Consider the following 23,925-nt stretch of genomic DNA (forward strand, 5'->3'; position numbering starts at 1 on the left):
CAAAAACCTTCAACTTATGTAAAAAGCTCCTCTCATTATCAAACAATGTAGTTCAGCAACACGACAACTGGATGGCTGGATGGATAGCCATAAATGTACTCCTTGAGTACGTAGCATAGCCTTCATCAAACCAGATGGAAAATCCACATACTAACCTTTCCCAGCTGGATGGCTAAGATCTAATATTGGTTACTCAAGTCTACTTGCCCAAGAAGAGGGGCCTGTTTAATGAAGAATTCCATTTGCAAAAGTATATTCAGTATACATATTAAATCTCTCTCTCTTACACACACACACACACACACACACACACACACACACACACACACACACACACACACACACAAAAAGCCCCTATTTGTAAAATAGGCAACCTCAGTAATCACATGGCACCCACTCACTGAATGAAATTGTCTGGAAGTCAAAATATCTGAAAAAAAAAATTATAATAGAGATGGATTCAGCCATGCAATTTCCCACCACCAAAAGGACCATCAATAAATCAACAAACAACTGCTCAGCAAAAAGTAAATCAACAAGAAAACCATAAACTCTCTAAGATAATGCTACATAGTGGTGTAAACATATAACTTGCGTCAATCCCCAGGTTAATCCATACCAAAAGATTGTTTTAGAGCTTCAGCTGTGTACAAACAGCTTTCTCCTGAAAACTTAAATCATTGGTATTTGCCTTTCTGTAATTATATCTGTAAAAAAAATGTTTTTAAGTTTATTCTGTATCTCAATGATTCTCACTGTTACGAGATGTAATCTCTGCCATATTGTATGAGTACTACATCCATGATTTGCTGTCTCTCTCTCTCTCTCTTATGTATTGTATTATATTGTTTTGTGTTACTTTTGGAGCTTTTCTCCCCGGGCCTCCATTGAAAATGGACCTGTGTCCAGTCGGACTTTCCCGATAAACAAATGTAAAATAAAATAAAATAAATAAAAATAAACTTCCCTCCAATCTAAAGCCATTTGACATTCAGACATTTTAATTTGTACAGAAGTTACTCACAGACTGATGGTTTAGTGAGCTGTAATGCTGACCTTCGCTTTTGAAAAAAAACAAATTCCCAGACTTTGTCAATAGCTCAAAGTGTAGAGAGGATTATTTATTTATTATACATTTATTTATTTTTGGAAAACTTCTTTAAAACTGTTAAATTGATTACACACCCAGAAACACAGAAAAGTTATTGTGATATGTAAACCACAGACTGCTGCAAGAAATCAAAGTCACATTAGCACTCTATACTTATGTCCGAACAGATGAATCATACCTGTCAATTCCAAAAGATGTAAAGTAGCTTAATAAGGAGGTTATTTGCAATGTTACATGGCAGTTTATATGGGAAATAAGCAGAGATATTAAAAAGGCTCTGTTTTTCACAATTATGCCGAAAAGTCTTCCAGGGTAAACACAACTTCTGATTTAGTATGGAACCATACCTCTCAACCTTAGAGCAAGAAGCCTGGACAAAGCGAAAAATAAAAGTGGGACACAGGCCCAGAAATAGCTATGCATCACAGACACCACTGAAACAACTGTAGCTGCAAACATTATACATCACTTATAATCTTTCTATCCCATCACTGTCAGTTAAACATTATATGGCTCATTCAGTCCTGCCTTCTTTTGCAACAAAGAAAACCATGCTTTGAAATTACAAATGCAATAAAAATAATAAATAAAACATATTGCATCAACATACTGCAACTTCCTACCTGCAAGCATTCACAGAGCTTTCACTGAAACTAGGGCTGCTAGTTTCCCCAGAATGACAGCTCTCCCCAATTAAGTCTAATGGTATATAATCTACCAGTATCTGGACTACCTGAAATAAATTAAATTATGGCCTGTAAATTGAAAGTGCACTTTGTTTAATTAAACTATATTTCTAAGCCCACTTACTATATTTTTTCAGTAACATCCCAATATCCATTTCCAGGTCACTTTACAAGCCATTGGCAGTGGTAGACTTGGCATCCATCAGAACCCCACAGGCCCGCACTAATACTGTTAGCATTGTCCATTAAATGTAAATATCCATCCACTGTAAATGGCAAGAAGCTATGTCTTAAAAAATCTACTTTTGGCATGCGTACCCAAGTATCAGGTTTTGAAACAAAGAAACATTCTCCACAGTCCGTAAGTCTCTGTCTTTAATAATCATCTGCTGTTGCAGCACTGCCAACACATAAGCACACACATACACACTAAAACTCCCAACATTTAAAAAATGACACTGTGCCCACTTGATTTTCCAGTATTGATGATCCGCCAAAGCTATGCGTTCTGTTGTCCAATCTACCACTGCTTAGAACCCACCAATGAAAAAACAGTACTAGGTGCTTTTTTGTTTGTCTGAAAAAACAATACAACTTTATATGCTACAGTCCCACGTAGTCAGTCCACTACTGACCTATTAACCCTAGGCCGCTGTCTCATTCTTACTCCCTGGAACTGCATTACCTTGGATGACTACTTTTATTTCCTAAGCAAAAGACACAAATTGAAAGATGAAGCAAAAATCCAGACATTCTTTGAAAATCCATACAGTTAAGAGGTATGAGTTCATGTTCAATACAACACTCTCCCTGTCAGGAAAGCCGCAATTTAATGAAAGTGTACTTTTAATGTACGATATATTTGTGAGGTAACTTGTCTGTGTTCAGTAGGTAGACTGATCATTGTTAGCCTCTTTGTGCATGCGTCTCTCTCTGTCATGCACACACATACACACACACACTCTTCTTCTAATTTCACGCACACAATTCTGCTTTCATGCATGCACTCACACACTCCTTACTTACCTATTAACACAGATAAGTGCTGTCCCTTTCAAAGGCAATAGCGGCAAATCCATATGAGTCCCTCTTCAGTGAGAACACACACACACACACACACACACACACACACACACACACACACACACACACACACACACACACACACTGATTGTTCAGTGCAAAATAATGGCATAAACACACTGACCCTTTTTTGGCTCAAAAACAAAACTAGAAGGGTGCTTTGGCGCATGCGCACACCGACATTAGCGTTACAGGTCACGGGAGTGAAAAACTCAAAAAAAAAAAGTGTTTTAGGGCATGTTGCAGTTAGAGGTTAAGGGCCGCATGGAAGAGCTCTGAGGGCCGCAGGTTGGACACATCTGACCTAGATACAGTACCTAACTCTTGGCTAGCAGTATTAACATGTTTACACAAAGATTTAGCTCAGAGTAAGAATTATTTAAATGCACATCTTGAACAGGAAAAATGATATCCTTCTTTAAGAGTAAACTTGCAAGCCATCCTAAAGCCTATAGACGGATAACTTACCTTCCAGTGATATACAAACTAAATACTAGAATTGGTGATCACACTTTATAATCAATTATGTCAACAGAACAAAAGGGTAACACAAGAAACTCATGGAACAAAGGATCGTTTGATGATAAATAAAGCCATAACAGAGAAATGAAAAGAGGGGAAGAATCTAAATATGGCATGGATAGATTACAAAAAAAGCATTGGACAGCAAACCTCATTCTTTGATGAAGGAGTGCATAAAGATAGAGATATAAGATACACCTTCCATTAATCAATTACATTACAACCACCATGAAATGGTGGCAAACCATTGTGCAGCTAAGTAATGACAAAGGGCAAATTCTTATCCCATAGACAAAAATTCAAAGGGGAGATATTCTGTGGTGATTTTTTTTTCTCACAACTGCTTTTTGTCTTGCCCTTAAACCCATTAAACTGTTTAATTAACAGATTTGATCATGGTTACAATTTAGCTCCCAGAAAACAGCCTTGTTTAAAGAGTTTTCATTTACCTTGTGTAGACAGCTTAAAACTCTAGTTCATCACAGAAGGAGATGAAAACACAACTTCAAGTGAATAAAACTTTTTTAGAGGATATAAGAATGTCATTTGTTCTTGATAAATGTGCAAAAGCAACATTTAAAAGAAGAATGCTGCAGCACAAAGAAAACTTCAGGTGGAGACAGGAATGTGGTATAAACGAAGTTAAGCAGGAGGGGGTATGTAAATATTTCAAACTGATGAAGGATTGGCAAAAAGCATGAACAAATGTGAATAAAACTCAGTAAGGAATACTTTAGAAGACTAAATTACTACTGAAAACTGCCATGACATCTAGGAATAAAGTCTAAGATATAAGCTGATTTGCTCGTCTTGTTCTAATTTACAATTTTTGGATAACTGACTGGCCTCAAAAGGCATTAGATCATGTTGATAGGAAAATAAGAAAATACTTCATGCTTATCAAATAATAAAGAAACATCAGTGTATACCAAGATTATAGAGCACTCATTCTGAAAGAGGTATGGGCCTCCTTAAAATTGATTATATATAGATCTGCAGTTGTGGGACTACATACATATCTGCTGACCTCACTAGATCCAGACATAGTGAAAGTTTTAAAACATGAGGATGACCACTCAGCTTAGTTTATCAGTAGCAAATCAGCATCGGGCAAAATGGAAATCAAACCTGAAGTAAACAAAAATCAGACAGCAATTGAATGTGCCAAAAAATGAAAACATAACCAGAAGAATGATCAGATGAGAAAGAAAGAAAAAAATTTGGAAAAGGCATACATTTTGACACAAATACAGATATCTCCTAGAACAACCTCATGTCAATTAGGGTTTGACACAGAAATGACTAAGAAGAGATTAATTAAAACCAAAAGATGAAAGGTTAATAATGGCAGGCCAGGATAGTGGACTACACACAGGTTGGTTTACAAAGTTCATTGAACATGTGGAAGAAACAGACAGGTTTTGTAAAAAAGGACTGGAAACAGTCATGCATCTTGTTGCTGGGTGTGATACATTTATGGCAGAAGGTTGTATACTGAAAGGTGCAATAATGTGGCAAGACTGTTGCACTGGGGATTGGGATATAAATATCTAAAGGTTGAGGTCTCCATGCGGAACAAGGCCCTTATAGCTCTCCCAGCTGTATAAACTCACTTTGTGATCATGCAACAGTGGGGAAAAGTGCAGCCTCAGTGATCACTGAAAGTGGTTTTCTGCTAGTTTGGTTTTGAAGAACAGCACTAACAATGACTGCTGCCAGCACATCAGCTGGCTCCCACTACAGCAAGCTCAGTAGTATACATAAAAATTGGGAGGGTGTAGGGGAAAAGCCTTATAAGAGGGATGCAGAGGCATGTCCATGTCAAAGTAAGCTTGAAAAGAAGTATACCTATGATGAATCTCAGTTATGTGACTCATGATTTCAATAAGGAACCTTATGAAAGTTCTACATACTGCAAGGATGTACGAATAATTTTGAAAAATGTAATTATGCAAATTAAGTTACTGAATTATGGCTTTAGTTGAGCAGTGGCATTAAACTGAATTCATTTGATATCACATAACGCTTTATATAGATCTTTTTGAAACTTACATTGATTTTGCAGCTAATGTCACTCAGAAGGAAACATACAATAATCAATGTTTTACATGCCAGTAATGAGTCAGGTGCATCTATTATCATAAATTTAACCCAAATGCTTGTCTAATCTTATTTTGAATAACCAGTTCTAAAGAGTAGAAGAATATGATCAATTATGTTGTATATATGTATTACTTTCATGCTTATTTGAAGCATTTTCCTTTTGTGTTTGTCTACATTCATGATGGGGACTTCTAAAGCTCCCTTTTCTAGTTTAGCTATTGGAATACATTTATTTATTTATGTAACATTTGTTTACAGGGAAAGTCTGACTTGGAATGAACCCAATTTTCAATGGAGGCCTGGGGAGAAATGCATGTCTTTGTGACGTGGAAGGAAACCGGAGCACCCAGAGGAAACCCACACAAACACAGGGAGGACATGCAGACTGCACACAGAAGGCACCACAGCCAAGAATCAAACTGGAGAACCTCTTGCTATGAGGCAGCAACACTACCACTGCACCACTGCACCATCCTAAAATTTGCCCTTAAAAATCAAAGATACTGTGAACATTGTACAGAATCTTCCAAGAAACCTGTCAGCCAAGTATCAACTTGACAAGCAAGTAAATTAATTATTCTAGTTATATGCTAATTCATTGCCCCATTATTTAGTGAATTGCTGGTACAATTGGAAAACAACTGTCACCTCAAATGGCTGATGGGAATTCTTTACATAGTGGGCTTCTCCAATCTGCCTCTTCCCCATTAGCTTATTCCCAGAGAACTTCAAATACATAACCGCATCATAGTTTCACTTTTATTATAAAAGCATCAGTCAGACCAATTAAACTGTTAACTGCACAATAGTAACTGTATTCACACAGTGTATAAGCCAATTGAAATTATCTGCTTTTACAGATGTAGTGATCATGAAAATACTACAGTGATAATCACCACCCTGCCAAAGACAAAACCATATTTTCTCTTAACAGGGAGGGATTAAATCTAACTTTTCCACTTGTCAAGTGGTACTTATTACTGTTATACCCCAGACGTGTTTGTAAATATATTATATAACCACCAAAAATGAAAGTATAGCAGCACCACATGAAATAAGAAGGCCAGTTATCCACAATGCTGAAACACTAACACAAAAAAATGTGAAGTCTCAAGTACTTTTTTAAAACAAAAAAAAGTGAAGTCTCTAGTACTTTAGCTGTTAAGCCTTTACAGAGTATAACTTTAACCACCCCATACATCCGTTAAATATCCTTCTCAATTTTCCAACCATATTATTAAACAACTAAAACATTTAAACCTCATTACAAAAATAATTTCCAGTTACATTCCATGTTAAGACCTTTAGGGGATAAAGTATTACATTTCAAAATAAAAATTGACTCCATTTTTCACAACCTATTTTTTATATCACACACATTTATATATTCATTTTTTTACTTGTTCTAAGATAGTTGGTTATAATCCTGATGGATCATCATTATGGAATTTCTTATTTCGTATGATGCTGCTGTTTGCAAATATGTTTTGTTATTCTATCTAAACAAGTCTAATTGTAGCAGCAGTTCTTCATATGGATGTCCTCCTGAACTAGAATTATTTATTGGAGATTTCTGTCCACTGTACAAGCACACTTCAGTATGTGAATGCAGGTTTACTATCATATGACTGAATGTCATAACATTTTTTAATTATAAGATCGAAAAAATATGTTGAATTTGCTAATACCAGAAAAATACAATGTTGAAACTGGATACTGTAATGGTTAATATTTGGAATGATTTGAAATTACCATAAGGCAGTGCAACTGTAACCAACAACTCCTGCACTTTGGTAAGAGTTGTTCTTCATCTGTGCTCAACTCTGTAAGGTGCATATCAGATGTTTGAGTGTTCAGACACTCAAATATCTAAAAACCTCAAACAAATGTGAAGAAATTAGACACTTTCATCTGTGCTAGCATGCCTGGCTGAAGTTTTGTACATAATTTCAGATTAACCTGTGTATTATATGCCAGCGTGACTAGCTATGACACTGTAAATAAGTTCTTACATGTTGATTAATACTTTGTACAGGATGCTTAAAAAAGTTGAACAGTGTTCTGTTACATCTTTAATTGTACATGTTTGTGCAGGAGATTCTAAATGAAGACCGTCTCAGAGTCAGTTGATCAACAGATGATGTCATCAGAATGTGTTCAGATACTCTGTGTTTACTGTCAGAGACTGAAAGACAGGATGAAAGTTTAATAAACAACTGTTTGTTGATTTTCAAAGAATGAAATGAAATTAAGAACTGGAACAATTGAGACAGTTAACCTAGTTTATAAAAGAGCCTGCTGAAGACAATTGAGTTCAGTTGAGTTCAGCTGAGCTGTGTTCACAGTTGAGTTGCATTCACAGTTCACAGTTGTGCTATTGTACTGAGCAGTGTAATAGTTGAAACCAAAAGACTGACCAAGAACTGTAATCTTGCCTTTGCTCTGATTTAATATTTAGTTTAGATCAGGGACAGTGGTAGTCAGTTAGATAGGAAATTATAGCTAATCAGTCAGATTTTTTTCTAAATGTATTTCAGTCTTTCAGTATTAATTTAAATTTCCTGGTGATTGAATTATGTTTGTTTATTGAAAGTACAGTTTTACATTTTTAATAATTTTACTCATTATTAAATATTTGTATTATCTTACATTGTGGCTGGTCAACAGTAAATTATTTAGTGATCGAGAGTACTTTTACCAATTCCTAGGCCATGCTAAGACACTGGCTGCTTTAGGTCATATGCTACCATTTGTTTTAATATCTAATTTTTAATAAATGGACACCACTTTAAATGGGCATGCAGACGCTCTGATTGGTGGCAGTCTTTTACTGTATCATTTGGGAAAAGGGACACAGCTAGAAATCTGTGTCAGGCTTTCTCAGAAGTTTTTGGATATGTGAGATTCAATTTATTTAAGTGTGAGTGTATCATATTATGTCTTAAACTGGGACACATTGCTCTGGAGTTTGTAATAAGGCATTACATTTGGGGTGGACAGAAGTATACAGTCCAGTCCCAGGTTATACCGTATCTTCTTCTTGTGCTCTTAGAGGAAAGTGTGAAATATTACTCCTGTTTAAATGACAGTCTCACATTGGAGTCAGTAGTGAGGATTGAAGTTCCTTAGTTACTGACCCAGGATAGTAGGAGACATCACATATTGTTGCCAGATAGATAGATATTGACCAGAAGTCACAACAAACATAATAATATACTTATTTTCACATTTTTGCAGGGGGACAAATGCCTCTAAATCCGCCATACCCCCTGCAAATTATATATATAAACTCCAAGATTGCACTACAGTGAGGAAAAGGGTAAGTTTCCCGATCCTCACTATACCACGATCTCCATTCATAACATCGACTTCACATCACCAAATGAATACTCACTTCATTAAGTTTCATTCAAACACATTCAGTTCAGCACTCTGAAAACCTCCAAACATGCAATGACAAAACAGTACTCACAGAACTGCAATTCCACATTATGATAGTAAACAGTTAATGCACATATGAAGACATAGATTTGTACAGCTGTTAGTGTGACACTGTACAAGTGTGCAGTTTTTCTTAAAATAATTTATCTTCTACTAGCTTAAAATATTAATTAAAAAAATGAGTAATTGAAAGTCTAGAGGAGGGAAGAGCAGGTACAACATAGTTTTTATTCATTCATTCTTTGATTATTTTCTTAACCAAATTCAAGGTTGCGAGAAAGCTGGAGATAAGACAGGAAAAAGTAATCAAGGATAACACACACACACACACACACACACACACACACACACACACACACACACACACACACACACACACACACACACACACACACACACACACACACAAATACACACCATCTTCTAGCAAGTCAGATGGTCATCAGTTCACAATACACCAAATGATTAAGGTGAACTAGAGCATCCAGTAAAACCCCACATTGATGCAGGAAAGGCATGCCATCTTCACACATAAGGGACCTTGGGTAAGAACTGATCTGGGAACCAAGTGTTGTGAAGCAACAATCCTAACTACTTCACCAGTGTGCCACCCACTATCTAGCTTTGATATTCTCTTTTGAAATTGTTTCTGGAGTTTTGGTGGTGGCAAGTTGACCTGTCATTATATGCTTAATTAAACAGATCTTTCTGCAATGTTAATTAATATTTCACCGCCATTAAAACATTTATATTACCCAATCAAATATTAAAATTTTATAACATGTTTTGAAACCATGAATAACAAAGAAGAACACCAGTGCCTCAAGAATAGTTACAGGAAAACAAAAGCAATATTAAGAAATTGGTTACTGCACATTAAGAATAAAGCCCCTCAAGCTTCATAACTACTGTGTACTGTGTATTATTATCATTTGTAGAGGTCAACGCATCCAGTTTTTCCTTGCTGTGTGATTTATCCCAAGAGTGATGTTATATACACACACACACACACACACACACACACACACACACACACACACACACACAAAATTTCTTTATACAGTACTTAAATGTTCATTATTCCTAAAATTGCAATCAATCTCAGTAGTTGCAGCATATGTGTCACTTACTGTCAGAACAAAAAGGACTGGTCCAACAAATGCCCAGATGATGTCTGATTGAACATTTAGCCAGCAGTATCCATCTGCCACATACTTGTCGAAGGAACTTGCCAAAGTAATGCCAACTATTAGAAATGGCATCCCTGAAAGAGTATATAAAGCTTGTTAGAATATTCTGAAAACACACATATACATAAAAATACCTGCTTAGCTGAAGACGCACAATTATATGTTATCTGCACCTTATGATACATCATATTCTTGTGTTATATCACTGGTTAGTGACAAGGGCAAGAAAACTCATATTGAAATAATATGCAAACAATAATGCCCAACATGGTGTGTGTTACTGAGTAAATAACACACGTCCAGGGGTCTCTGGAGGCCCAATGCAACAGGAACATGGCCTCAACACCCCTAGAATGGCATTATTTACACAATAACAAACCTTGGAGGGCATTATTGTGCTTAGAGAATGGCCTATATGTTAAACTGTTTTGTATTTGTTTGTTTTTTTAATTACTAGATGTATTTTTATAATATTTTTGATATAAAACAGTTCCTCCATCTAATGTTTCAAACTTGCAGTAATATATGTAACTGTTGCCGCAGGAAGTATTTTATATCCAAAATATTAGTTTATCAAGTATTTAATGTCTACACAAACTCTCTCTCACAAATACCCTCACATATTTAGAAGCAGTATACATTTAAAACATACATTATTAAATACAGTTAATAATACCAGCCATTAAAAATTTCCTCTCAACTGTCCAGATTTTCGCAAAATGTCCAGATATCTACTTTATTTGGTCTGTTCCTCATAACATTTTTGTTATGATGACAAATCTGTGAGTTGAAGAAACTAAATAATGACTTAAATTTGAGTTTCGGATTTGATTTCCTTCAAAAAATACATGCTAAAAAAATCCTGCTATTCTAGCAACTTTCTAATTTTATACAAGAAAAAACAAATGCAAAGGTTCTCCAAATCACTTTATGTACAAAATAAGCCACATTAGCACTTTTGTCCAAAGCTGCTGTGGACGAAAGAGCTAACTTGGATTATTTTGTACATAAAGTGATGTGGAGAACCTTTGCCTTTGTTTTTTAGTTGGTTTGTTGCATTATTTTCATTTAATTTTATAAAAGCAATATTTAAAATCCTTCCATATTTTTGTGCCTTTGTCCTACCAACTTTGTCCAGATTTATTGACCTAAGAGGATGAGAGGTTTGCAACTGTGGCCACTAGTTAATGTTAATCTCAGTCTCACTCACTTTCACACGCATGCATACAGTCACACATGCAGACAGACGCACACACTTTTCTATTTTTTTTACATTGTGTACTTATTTTAATTTTACACTCACTGAACCACAAAAGTGTTGCTTAGCAAATGCAAAATAATGGTGTACATTAACTTTCTTACAGTTCAGACTCCACTGCAACTGAAAATGCTGCCACAAAGTGGTAGACTAATTTTTTAGTGGGAATTACCTGTATGTACATAAACAGCCTGCTAGAGGACATTTGTTCTCCAATCAGGGTTTAATGTACAGTTTGACCATTCTCTAAAGAATAACAACACAGTAAAAGATTATTAAATTAATTCAGAAGTATTCAGTTATCTCATACAGAAATGAAAGCATTTCATCAATAAATTCTCATATATTCTACTAAACAAGTCAATGTTGCAAAGGCAACTTCTCCATGGAATGCAAACGTCCATTTACTTCTTATTTATATGTATAGTTCAGTACTGCTGCAACAAAGAAGTGTGACAGTAGCATATGCACAGATGATGGTCCCAATCTGAAATAGCACATGACAACAGAGAAACACATACATTTACAAACCTCCCTTTATCAAGGCATCTAAAACATATATAAACCTTCTGCGAAAACAAACTGCAAATTTTCACCATACTGGCCATGAAAGTACTATCAGTGTGCAGAAACATTACTATTTTTAGAGAAAATGAACTTTGCACCTCTTCAGAAATGGAGGTTCGGTAATATTTTTATTCCAATATATTAGATCCCTCAAAGGTTTATGAGATCTATGACAAGTAATCATACAGCAGGTTGTTGGTAGCCAACAAAACACTTCTTAGTCACTGAATTACCATAGCCTTCAAGAACATGGTGACCTATACACCAGAGAAAACTGTGTATAAAACAGGAACCCACAACATCAATGCAACCCTACAGATCACCTCATATGAAAAAGACATTTAAAACAATAAATTAAGTACTGTTAAGGGGGGAGGGATAAAAGCTCTTGTCCCTGCCCCCTCCGCTACTTTTGCAAATCTGAGATCATACAAATATACCTTTCAAATGTCCAGATTTGTGTAGAATACCCAAATTGTTGCCTCACATTTCTAGCCTGCTCCTCATTCAGTTTGTGGTTTCTGGTAACTTACTGGGGATTGATGTCATTAAATAACAACAGACATTTGAATTTCAAACTTCATATCCTTCAGAAAATACATGCTAACTCAAAACATGTTATTCTAATAACTTTCTAAATTCATAAGATCAATAATTTAAATTTGTCCCTTATTTTGGACCTTTGATTTCCCCTCGCTTACATTATTTGTGGGATATGTACACAAACACACAGAAAATGAAACCGTTAATAGTATGTTAACATTGCTTCCCTTTCTGCATGCTTGTTCAATCTCCTAATGAGCAAACTAATGAATGAACTGTGTCGCTTGATCATCAGGCTAGTCATCTCCAGTAACATTTGATAAGAGGGGCACCCCAGGAGTTGAAGCCAATGATATGGCCTGGAATTACTTGTCTTGTTACCATTTTATAACTGACTTATACTTTTCTTTACTCTTTTTAGCTTCATAGGTACTTCCTAAGCTATTGATCTGTGATGATTTTAAGAAGCCTAGACCTTCATTTTCATGGTAGTTTTTTGCTCTTGTATTTTGTGTACAAATAACCCAGTTGTTGGCAGTGCAAGGATATTTTGAGACACTTACTTGTTGTCCCTATCCACAAAGGACATTGCTGTTAAACTGGAGGTGTATTTATAGTTTCTTATGCATTCACTCACATAACATTTAAACAGAGTAAGAGAAGCTTTTTTCTTTATGTGGAAAGAAAGATAGAAGATATATTTTCTTGGTTTATCCCTATCTCACCAACATGTTATATTTATGTCGGAAAAAAGATTGATTTCCCTCGAAATGGCATTCACACATCCAAGGGCCTTGTGATTGTGTGGCATATCTTACAGGATAGGGTCTGTTGAGGCTCTATGTGCAAGGCAGAGGTCACCTCTTAGTAGCCTATATAATTGTGAGAAGAGGGACAAAGCTTTGAGACAGTCTGCATAGTTTGTTTTTTCTGATTTAAGGCCTTAACATTTTCAGTGAGAAAGTATTGTGGTGACTTCAGGTTTTACACCTGTTTGGATAAGTAGATACTGAATGGGGCATTATATTCAATAATCAGCTTGATAAGAGCAGTGCACAGGTGATTACATCATGAGCAGTGCACAGTGGATTACATCATTACATTGGCTCTGCACGTCATATCTTTAGACATGAGCTTTAAAAATAAAATGAGATTTCCTTACAATAGTAAATACTAATAGTGATCAAAGGACAGTTTGTCATTGACATAGGTTCCCAGATTCGTGACTGCAGGATCGACTTTCAGAGGATGTTGTCACTGAAATAGTTACAAGTGAAAGCATGCTTGCCAAAATGTATGATTATACATTTCTTGGCATTTAGGAGTAGTCTATAGTCTTGACACGAGCTATTTCTTTGGGAAAGGTCTTCTTGGGATTCTGGTGTCCTCTGGAGAGTTTATGATGGCATCAAGTTTATGGTTGTCTGCAAACTTAGTCAGACATAAACTCTTAATGTTTGCTTTGACCTCCAAAAAGTAAATGCCAAGGAGGATTGGTCCAAGAACTCCAACCTGAGGTACACCAATAATGGAAGGTCTTTTGGAGGAGGTATATTCTTGTACCATAATCAACATGAAATGCAGACACATTTAAGTACCTTTTTGGTGCATCGTAGTCCTGTCTAAGGTGTTGAATTTTGAATGTATAATTTAGCAGACTCTAACATTTTTACTCTCATGCTCTATAAAATAGTACAATATTTTTTTCAGATATAAGGCTATAATGTTCACAGGTCATGATCAGTCTTTGTGACCTCTGTTGCCTAAGGATGTATTCCCATTTAACTAACTTACATTTACAAATTAGTACAAAAGAAGCCACACTCCTTGGCAGGCTTTCATTACACATGGTCTCTAGATGTAGTCTTGCAGTCCAAAACCTTACACCAGATGTAAATTTTGCAACAGAACTGTGCCAGCACCCCCCACCCCAAGGATGGGCAAGTCAGTATCACTCACTCATTCCCATATCTCCCAAGCTATGCATTCTGGCAATCAGGATGTTAGACAAAACCTGGTCATTCCGAGTGTTTGCTAGTTTCCAAATCTAAATCATATAAAGTTTCCCCCCCTGTTGTCTTTCACTCTAAAGGTAAACTTGCAATTTAATGTCTTAGTTGAGAGTAGACATATCTACCACTTACACCATGAACACGGGACTCATATGAAGAATAATCTTGTCTTTTGCAGAAAAAGGAGATGATGTTTACACCAGGCAACTTGTACTTTCAAAGTACACAAGTCATGCCAGCTAAATTGAACACCCCCAAAAAGGAAACTGAATTCCCCAGAAACCATGGTGTTAAGGAAGCAACAGAGAGTCTGAAATTAAATACAACTGCTGGCTATGAACAGATTTTCTACATGGCAGATTGAGATGAAGGATACATCTGAGGAATACATAATCTGACACAACAAAGTCTTTAAGTTCTGCTTCTGATAAAGCGAAGAGAAAGTCTGATTCTTGTCTCCTTCCACAGGACAATAATGCTTGTGTAGTAAAATGTTGTCATTTAAATTAATAATTGAATCTAGTTGTGTGTTTTCTGTGTTCAGCTGAAAGAAGAAACATTGTAATAATCCTAAACCTTGTTCTGGCTTCCCATTCATGAGCTAAGCATAAAAACAAGGAATTGTGGTTTGTGTGTTCCAAGGTACCTTTATTCTTCCACTGTAGGGTTACAAGAAGGTGAGATTCAGCAACAAGAAGTGTGGGATAACCAGGAGCGGCTCATGCTATTGGACTGCAGCCCCGCAGCTGTAAAACAAAAAGAAAAGAAAAACGCATGTGCAGCATTTCTGAACTGCTGGTGAACCAGTCTGGAGCATGCACACAGAATCCAGACTGTCTCACAAGCAGTCCGGATTAGGAAGACAAGCATTCAGCACCATATACCAAAAGTCTGCAACGTCCACAGACTTGCTCACACAGGAAGAACTTGCTCTGTGCGGGCATTGGATGTTAGGAACTGCAGGAAAGTGTGTGTGTGTGTGTGTGTGTGTGTGTGTGTGTGTGTGTGTGTGTGTGTGTGTGTGTGTGTGTGTGTATAAAATACCCCAGTTGCTATAGGGTGGTGGGTAGAGAATCAGGCTTGAACCCTGTATCTTGGGCCCAGGTGGCAAGAGCCTGAATTCCCCACCCACCATCATTTGTAAAAAAATTGCAGATTTTTGCCTCATATTTGTTCTGTTCTGTTCCTTATAAAATCTGTGGTTTCTGTATTTTTGTCTTTACACAATCAGTAGTGCAGTGGTAGCATTATTGCCTAACAGCTACAGGTTCTCTGGTTTGATTCTTGGCAAGGGTGCCTTCTGTGTTGAGTCTGCATGTCCTTCCTGTGTTTGTGTGGGTTTCCTCTTGGTGCTCTGGTGTCCTCCCATCTTACAAAGAAATGTTTCTCCCTGGGCCTCTGCTGAAAATTGGCTTTTGTTCCAAGTCAGACTTTCCTGGTTAACAAATGTGAATTAAATAAAAATGACAAGCATTTGAATTTCAGACTTCATATTCTTCAGAAAGTGCATGGTAACACAAAACCTTTTATTCTAGCAATTTTCTAAGTTTATAAGATAGATATTTGCAATTTGTCCCTATGTTTGGGACTGTATTCCCCAATTATTGGCTTTGTCCAGGTTTTTTTATGCTAAGGTTGAGAGCTATGGTAAGAACTGAATTCACTGAATATGGTTGGGGGCTGTATTCCTCCATTATTGGCTTTGTTCAGGTGTTTTGTGCTAAGAGGTTGACAGCTATGGTGAGAACTGAATTCACTAAATGGTAGCCATTTAAGTTTCAGTCTTCCTCTCTTTCACAAAACAGCTGATTTGGCATAGTGGTATGTTGCCCTGACAATTTTGCACAGGGTCCTAGGTTCAAGACTTGGCAGTGAAATGTATGGTGGTAACAAAGCATTTTATTCTAGCAACTTTCCAACATCATACAAGCCAATGTTTAAAATGTGTCCCTGTTTTTTGGGCTTTTGCCCCCCCCCCCCAATACATTTTGGCTTTTTCCAGATTTCTTGTACTGCAAAATTCAGAGATACAGCTGAGTGCTGATTAGAATGTACAAGGAGCTGAGAGCTGCAGGGGAGCAAAAGTTTAGTGCTGCGTATGCTGAGTCTGCTTGCATTGTTAATAGCACAACAGGTAGTGTTACTTGCTTTTGATGAAGAAGGCTCTGGGTTCTACTACCACAGTAGGTAGGTGCATTGCTGATACTGTACTGTGTTGCAAAGGGGGTGGATGCTGCATTCCTTTTTGGAAAATATACCTAGTAACTATGAACCTGTTATCAGTTTGCCATCCATTCCCTATTGCAATATTACTAACTTATCATTTTTTACTGTAATATAGACAATTTATTCCTCAAGGGCAACAAGCACTTTATTTGTAGATGAAACAATGAAATATAAAGTTGTTTGCTAGCAGAAACCTCTTCATTAGTTACAGATCTCTTAAATGTGGAATTATTTAGAAGACTTTTACTTCTTCAGAGATTGTGCATATTTACAGATACTGGCGGAATGTAGAAGTTTGAGTAGACTTTTATGATGGAAATGTTCTGAATTGGGCAGTTTTATCATTACTGGTGCATGCATTTTGTTTCGTTGTTTACTGGAAAATGTTCAAACACCCTCTAAAATAGTACTGTATTGTACAAGGAATATAATTTAATACAGTCAGGAAGGTGTATCAAAGAGCATGTGTATGTTTTGTGAGCAAGGGGCCTGTGATTTGAAAACAGCCCAAAGTTAATCTTTATCTCCCACTGGCAAAATGCATTTTCTTTGAATGTGGGTTTCAATGCTTTTTCAATGAATGTGAGTTTCAAGGCAGAGAAGTTTTAATGCTAAGTTTATTTTCATTGTGAGACTGCATTGCTTTTTTTTTAGCAGATATCTAATAGTGTTTGTGCTGTAAAATGCAAAATAAAACTTTCAAATGAAGTCCAAATCATCGCAGACGTAAAGCAACATTAGTGGTTATGGTAAATGGGGTAAAATAGCCAAGTAGTGGTTCACTGGAATGGCTGCATGGGGGAAGCTCCTTTCAACCATGATTTTATGAGAGGGTAAGGACGGCAAACTCAAAGACAGCCCCGGCTGAACTATACCTCTCAACTGTCCAGATGTTTGCAGAATGAATAGATTTTTGCTTCTTATTTTTGGTTTGTTCCTCATAAAATTTTTGGTTAGGAATTAAGTCACTAAATAATGACAGACACTGAGTTTCAGACTTCATAACCTTCAGAAAAATGCATGCTAAAGCAGGACCTGTTATTCTAGCAACTGTCTCAGTTTATACAAGAGCAATTTTTAGTACTGTTTATATGTTCCCCCAATATATTTGGCCTTGTCCAGATTTCCTGCATTAATAGGTTGAGAGGTACATGCAAATAAATTGCTTTATAGAATTAGGCATATCCAAACCTCTCAACTGTCCCGATTTTGGCTCAAAATGTTGCTCTTCCCCTAATAATCCCTCTGCAAAATGGCAATTTTGGAAGAAAATGCGGAGGGTTTACAATTAATAAATAACTAATAATCAGAGTTACAGATTACTTTTATTTCAGAAATGCATGTAGATTCTTTTATTTTTGTCAGCTGCTCAAGTTAGCAGTACTAATATTAAAAAATGTTCCTTCTTGGACAGGTTCCCACCTGTATTGTGTGGCTATTTTATATTTTTGCATCACACGTTTGGTCCGTTTTTCATAAAATTGTGGGGGGTTTTGGCAAATTAGTGGCAAACCATTAAAGACTGAAGTTAGAAAACATTTGAGTTTCAGATTTCATACCCTACAGAAAATTCATACTAATGGAAGACCTACTATTCTATTATCTTTCTAAGTTTATAAGAGCAATATTTAAAAATTGTCCTTATTTTTGGCCCTTTGTTCACTTCTATGTATGGCTTTGTCCAGATTTTTTGCTCTGAAGTTGAGAAGTATGACAAATGTGTCAGGGCCATCACAGTCAGCCAGAGACATTTTAAATTGTGACATACTTGTTGCACCCCACTCCCCCATGTAGTGACTCTGGATGTGTCCAAGCAAGGCAGTTATGCAGTGTAAATTGTACAGAGTATCCCCACATCCAAGGTAGACAAGTACTACAGTGGCTTTTCATCTGTCCTTGATTTTGCAGAATGTTCTGGTTTCTGTCATATTTTTATACTGTTGATTTATGCTTATTATTATTCATAAAGTGTCTGTTGCTCTGTGTTTAAGTAGCAAGGTTTTAATGACCATCAGGTAAGCTTGTCTGAGATTGTAAGATGCAAGTAAGCTTTAATAAGCATACTGTTAAAGAATTGCCAACATTGAAAGCCTTTCTGTTGTTGCCATGCAGAGAATACTTACATAACTAGATAATGTATAAGCCTTGGGTAATGAAATGCATATGACAGCATTTGTAATAAAGGACAGGATTACATTATTTTAAGAAGCTAATTACATTTATTGGAGACTTGCAGTCATCTCTGCAGACTTTACCTGTAAACTAAACAGAATGCCAATCTATCATGTGCGGTCCATATCCTGTGCAGTAATCCTTTAAGCAATGTATGTTGAGCTTGTTTCCTGTTTGCTTTTCATTTTTTACTTTGATCATGTTTTCCCATGAAACAAGAGGATAGTTGTTGTCAGGCAGCAGGTCTTTTTTGGATAAGAAACATTTTACAAGTGGGGGTATCACAGAGATTGCTACTTTCAGCATGTTACTTGGTACTTTAATAAAGCTGAATATAAATTATAATTAGAACTGCAGTGCAAGGAGAAATGGGTTGAGTTGAGTGCTGCTTGTTTTTCTTATACTTGATTTTGACTGCCATTCCAGTAATGTATTTAAAAAGTAACTCTTTTTCCATGCCTCACAACCTTTTTGTTTCCATCTAGATATTAAGTAAGCTGTCATGCAGCCAATGCATTGAAATATTTTTTCTTCTACACTTCATTTTGTCTTGATTGGACTCTCATAATGACGGTTTGGCACCCAGGGCAGCGTATTTAAAGTTACAGTTTTTGTGGTTTTGAGCATAGCCCCTCCCCTTTCTTGTTGGTCACGCCCCTTCCCATTAACCCCACCCATTCAGCTGTCTCCTGCAGCCCCCCTTTGATTTGAAGTTACCAGCTACCACTGGGGATAACTTCTAGGACAAGAATAAAAACATCTAATTCATTGTCCATCCATAATTACCTTAAGCAGTACTCTCTGTATGAGGCAAAACAGAATAAGTCATATGTCTTTTTCCATGAGAATGATAAGAAGTCTATGTGGGCAGTTTTTTGTATTGGCACTTGAATTGAATAAATTTATGTCTAACTGGGTTTACTATCATAATGATGAGTACAAGTTAGACAAAAATGGGAATGTCAAACAACAGCTGGACGATTCCCATTTCGTCTAACCTGCACAAGTGTGAGTGTTCAGATTTGCAAATGCCACAGTGCAATCGCACACCTGTCTTCAGCATTCTGAGTACAGATCACAGTACAGTGGGGGTCGGGAAATTACTGTTTTCCCCACTGTAGTGTGATCTCTGAGTTGGAATATATTATTTGTAGGGGGTATGGGGATCGTAGCTATGCCCCGCTGCAAACAGATGGTATTACACCATGTGCTATAGTGACTCGCTTAACAGAATGTCAAAAGTGTGAATTTGACTTTATTGGTATGTGCACTTTGACATTCTGTCTAATTGATATGCTGAACTTCACACAAGTGATTCGAAGATGTGGATGGATTTTGTTGTGTATTTCGACAATTTGATAGTAAACCGTCTAACTGATCTCAGGTATAGCTCTTTAATCACCGATGAAATATTTTTTTATTTCACAAGTTGCAACCAGAGGCACTTCAAAGATTTTCCTGTTGAGTGCTATTGACCAGAGAAATGATTTCTCACTAGAAAAAGTTTATTTTCTACAGCTTAACTCCAGTTCCTCAAGTATATTTATCAAAGAAATAAGTAATGAATATCAGATTGCATACAGACTACTGTTGTTGTTGTGTCTTTCGGCTTTTCCCGGTTTGGGGTCACCACAGCGGAACTCCGGTCCGCTAATTATTGGCAGTAGATTTTTATGTGCCGAGTTGCCGGCCCTGACGCACAACCTTCAATGAAGGTACGTCCATTCACGCATGTCTCCACACAGAAGACGCTCTAGCTGAGAATCGAACAGGACAACGTCTTACTGTGAGGCGACAACGCTACTGCAGCACCACCACCGCAGTTTCAGATTGCATACAAACTACAGTTACAAAACTGCTGTCTATTTCAGTACCTTTTGTATCTCTCCCTGACTGAACAGAGACTGAAAAACCTGAAGGGCACTGTGAACAGCCTTGAACGGCTCACATTGATACAGACAATCACCTTCTATTTTGGACCAGAAGCCTTGTAGTATTCCAGGTTAAAGATGGGCTGTAGACACAAGGACAGAACATACCAGTGATGCTAGTCTGACTCAGTGTCCCTGGAAACAGAGTGGTCCAGCTCCCTTTGGACTGGAAGGGACATTGAAAATAGTATATCTAGGGACATATTGCAGTGGTTCCACTGTAACCTGATGAACTACTACATTGGCTTTACAAGCAGTCTCACCTCGGTAAGAACCATGATAAATAAATCATATAAATCAGCTCACCTTTCTAACTTGGTCTGACCGATACTTTAACAGATATCACTTACTGAAGCATCCACCAGGTCCTGGAGAGTATTATTCTCCTTGAAATGACTTGGTTATGATATCCCAAAAATGAATTCTTCAAAAATTGATTAGGTTTGGTTTCTGCAAAATGCATCTCTCTCCCCCAGCCTGCTGTAATGAAAAAAAACTTGGAGTGCAGACCCAACACCATTTCTTCCATATAAGCAGCTGCAAGGAGTCAATCATCAAGACACATGAACTTTGTGAGCAGCTGACACAACTTTTACACATTTGCTAAAGATGTGTAGCTTCAAAAACAACCTAAGAAGAAAGGCCTAAAACTGAAAAAAAGTTCTGCTTTTCTCATTGTGAAAGGCTCCTGCATGCAGAATACATTATAATGAGAAAGAATGAGTTTTGTGTATCAAGTGTACATGACTGATCTGTCTTGTTAAAAAAGTCAGAGAAACTGGAGACTGAAATATAATATTGACCTTTTTGTAAACCATAAACAGGTTCACATCTTCTAAGTTCAGAATAAGTCACAGATCCGATGATCTGGTTATAAAAAATAAATAAAGTTACCAGTCAGAATATTTGGTTATGCACTCTGGGAAAAAGTTTTTTCAGTATTAGAAATCTTCCAGGCAATGATTATGCCTTGTTCTCTGCTTAAAATTGAAGGAAGATTGTTCTACCCAATTCAAAATAAAGCAGTAGGAAATTATACAGAAATTGAAACAAGTGAGATGGTTTGACGCTTTCTGAGATAGGCTGTTGGTTTCTCACTGGAACTGTTTATCCTGCTGGCCAAAACCTAAAGCTCTGAGTATCTGGAATGTCATTACGAATGCTTTTGAAAGATCTTTTATGAGATTTTAGCTTTTCAAAACTGCTAAAGTTCAAAAAAAATGAATATTATTAGAGAACATACATTTCATACATTTTTTTGGATTTGGAGCCATATTCTTTGAGATTCCTTCATTTAATCTTTACATTTTAGCCAGAAAATCAAGGCCCTATGAATTAACTTCAAAATACGTCATTATGGAGCTCCAATGGAGAAACCCAAGACTCTTAACCAGGCATGAACTGACAGCAAAATACTGAAGATACTTAAGTTGGACGAGCTGTGAGATGACAACTTGTGTTTAGAATAGTGATGTTATATTTAGCCAAGCTAGAAAGAAATTTGATAGCATCTTCCTTAACTGCTCATCTTCAAATAGAATCCTGTGCATGCTCCATCTTTTTAAGGAGGTGGGAGAGACAGTGCAACATACAACCCTGAATAATGATTCTTACTAACACTCCCAAAGTGAAAACAAAGAAGTTCATTTTGCTTTAACTATTCTCACTTTCCTAAATACCTAGTCAGAAGGTGCTCAATGGGTCATTCAGTTGTTTCTGTCTGTAAGTCAACTGTGACACACTGAATGTAGTCTTGGGGTATTTTTCTAGAAAGGATCTACCTTTAATAGATGCCATTTCCTCTATGTTATACATGACAAATATCACACCTTCCCTTGTTCTTCCCATATGCAAGCCAGTGTTCATTTTAGTATGTATTAAAGATGCCTGTCTATGTTGTAGTAGACCAAGGTATTCAAACACCCTACTAAAATTTTGTCCTTCACAATATAATACAACCCCAAACTTCCATAACTAATCTGAAAAGTTCATTTGAAGTTTGGCTCTCTGTTGAAGATTTAGGACTCTCTGAGTTCTTAAAGAATGCCACAAAAAATACAAATCCTATGTTGAAAGTAATGGCTTATGAGATGGTATCTACCAGTTTCTCCAACTTTTCTTCTTTCTCATACAAATCAGAAGAAAGGGGTCAGCCCTCTCAAGATAATTCACAAAAGACAGGACCGACTAGTAAAATACAAACAGCGGAAAACTGAGCTTCCAACACACAGTTTCAAATGTAGAAGAACAAGTTTATTAAGCGCTTTCGGAAGGGTTAATACCCCTCCTTCCTCAGAATGAAAAGAAAATAAACACGGAATGCAAGCTCAATACTATTTAAACTAATTAATGTCAGGTGATCGCTCTCATTCATTAATTCAATAAAACATACTTATTTCAATAAAACGATGCATGGTAAAACACAAAAAAAAAAAAAAAAAAACCTCTAAATTAAATATAAAAACATTAAATGCTTATAAACAAGCATGTAAACGTAGTGTATAGTAAAAACTCATGTTTCTTTGCTGATCATTAATATGCAAATAAATAATATATAATATAAATTGTCGACAGCAGTTAGGTAAAATACACAATGTCAAACCAGGGTTTACTTAGCTAAATACAATGTGTATTTTACCTAACTGCTGTAGATGAAAACCCTCCCTAGTGGGGAGATAAAGGAGCTCATAACACAGTAAAAGAAGCCCTCTTTGTCAATGTAAATAAAGGTATTAGTAGGAGCAACAAGTGCTACTATGACAGCAAAAGAGCATGTCATGACAATGACTAAGTGTGGTACTCCATGGGTTTTCTATTTTTTTCCTTGTCATTTTCTCTTTCCAAGAAGTGATTATGAGTCTTCTGTCAATGTTTTAGGATAGCTTCATTGATAATTATGACAGAAGCTACAATATTTTAGGTTATGCTTAGGTTAAAACAAGGTATATTTCCAGTCCACTGTGACAAATTTCTGGCACAGCCATGGGTTCTAAATAAGATCTGATGGGATAATCATATTAACCACTAAAAGGATGAAGTCAGTTTTTACAAGAACAATAAAAAGTTAATTAATACAGGCA

General features: G+C 36.5%; 1 protein-coding gene across 3 annotated transcripts in view; it reads right to left on the reverse strand.

Annotated features, from left to right (window-relative positions):
* The window catches only part of ADGRD2 (adhesion G protein-coupled receptor D2), a 1,709,855-nt gene that overhangs the window by 930,914 nt on the left and 755,016 nt on the right, over positions 1-23,925 (reverse strand). For all 3 annotated transcript variants that reach the window (XM_044058541.1, XM_044058538.1, XM_044058539.1), the window contains exon 18: positions 10,077-10,210. In XM_044058541.1, the coding sequence (XP_043914476.1) occupies positions 10,077-10,210 (134 nt within the window). The remainder of the gene's footprint in view (positions 1-10,076; positions 10,211-23,925) is intronic.

This window comes from Protopterus annectens, chromosome 16.part0 (genome assembly GCF_019279795.1).
Source record: "Protopterus annectens isolate FY-2018-M chromosome 16.part0, PAN1.0, whole genome shotgun sequence".
Classification (NCBI taxonomy): domain Eukaryota; kingdom Metazoa; phylum Chordata; order Ceratodontiformes; family Protopteridae; genus Protopterus; species Protopterus annectens.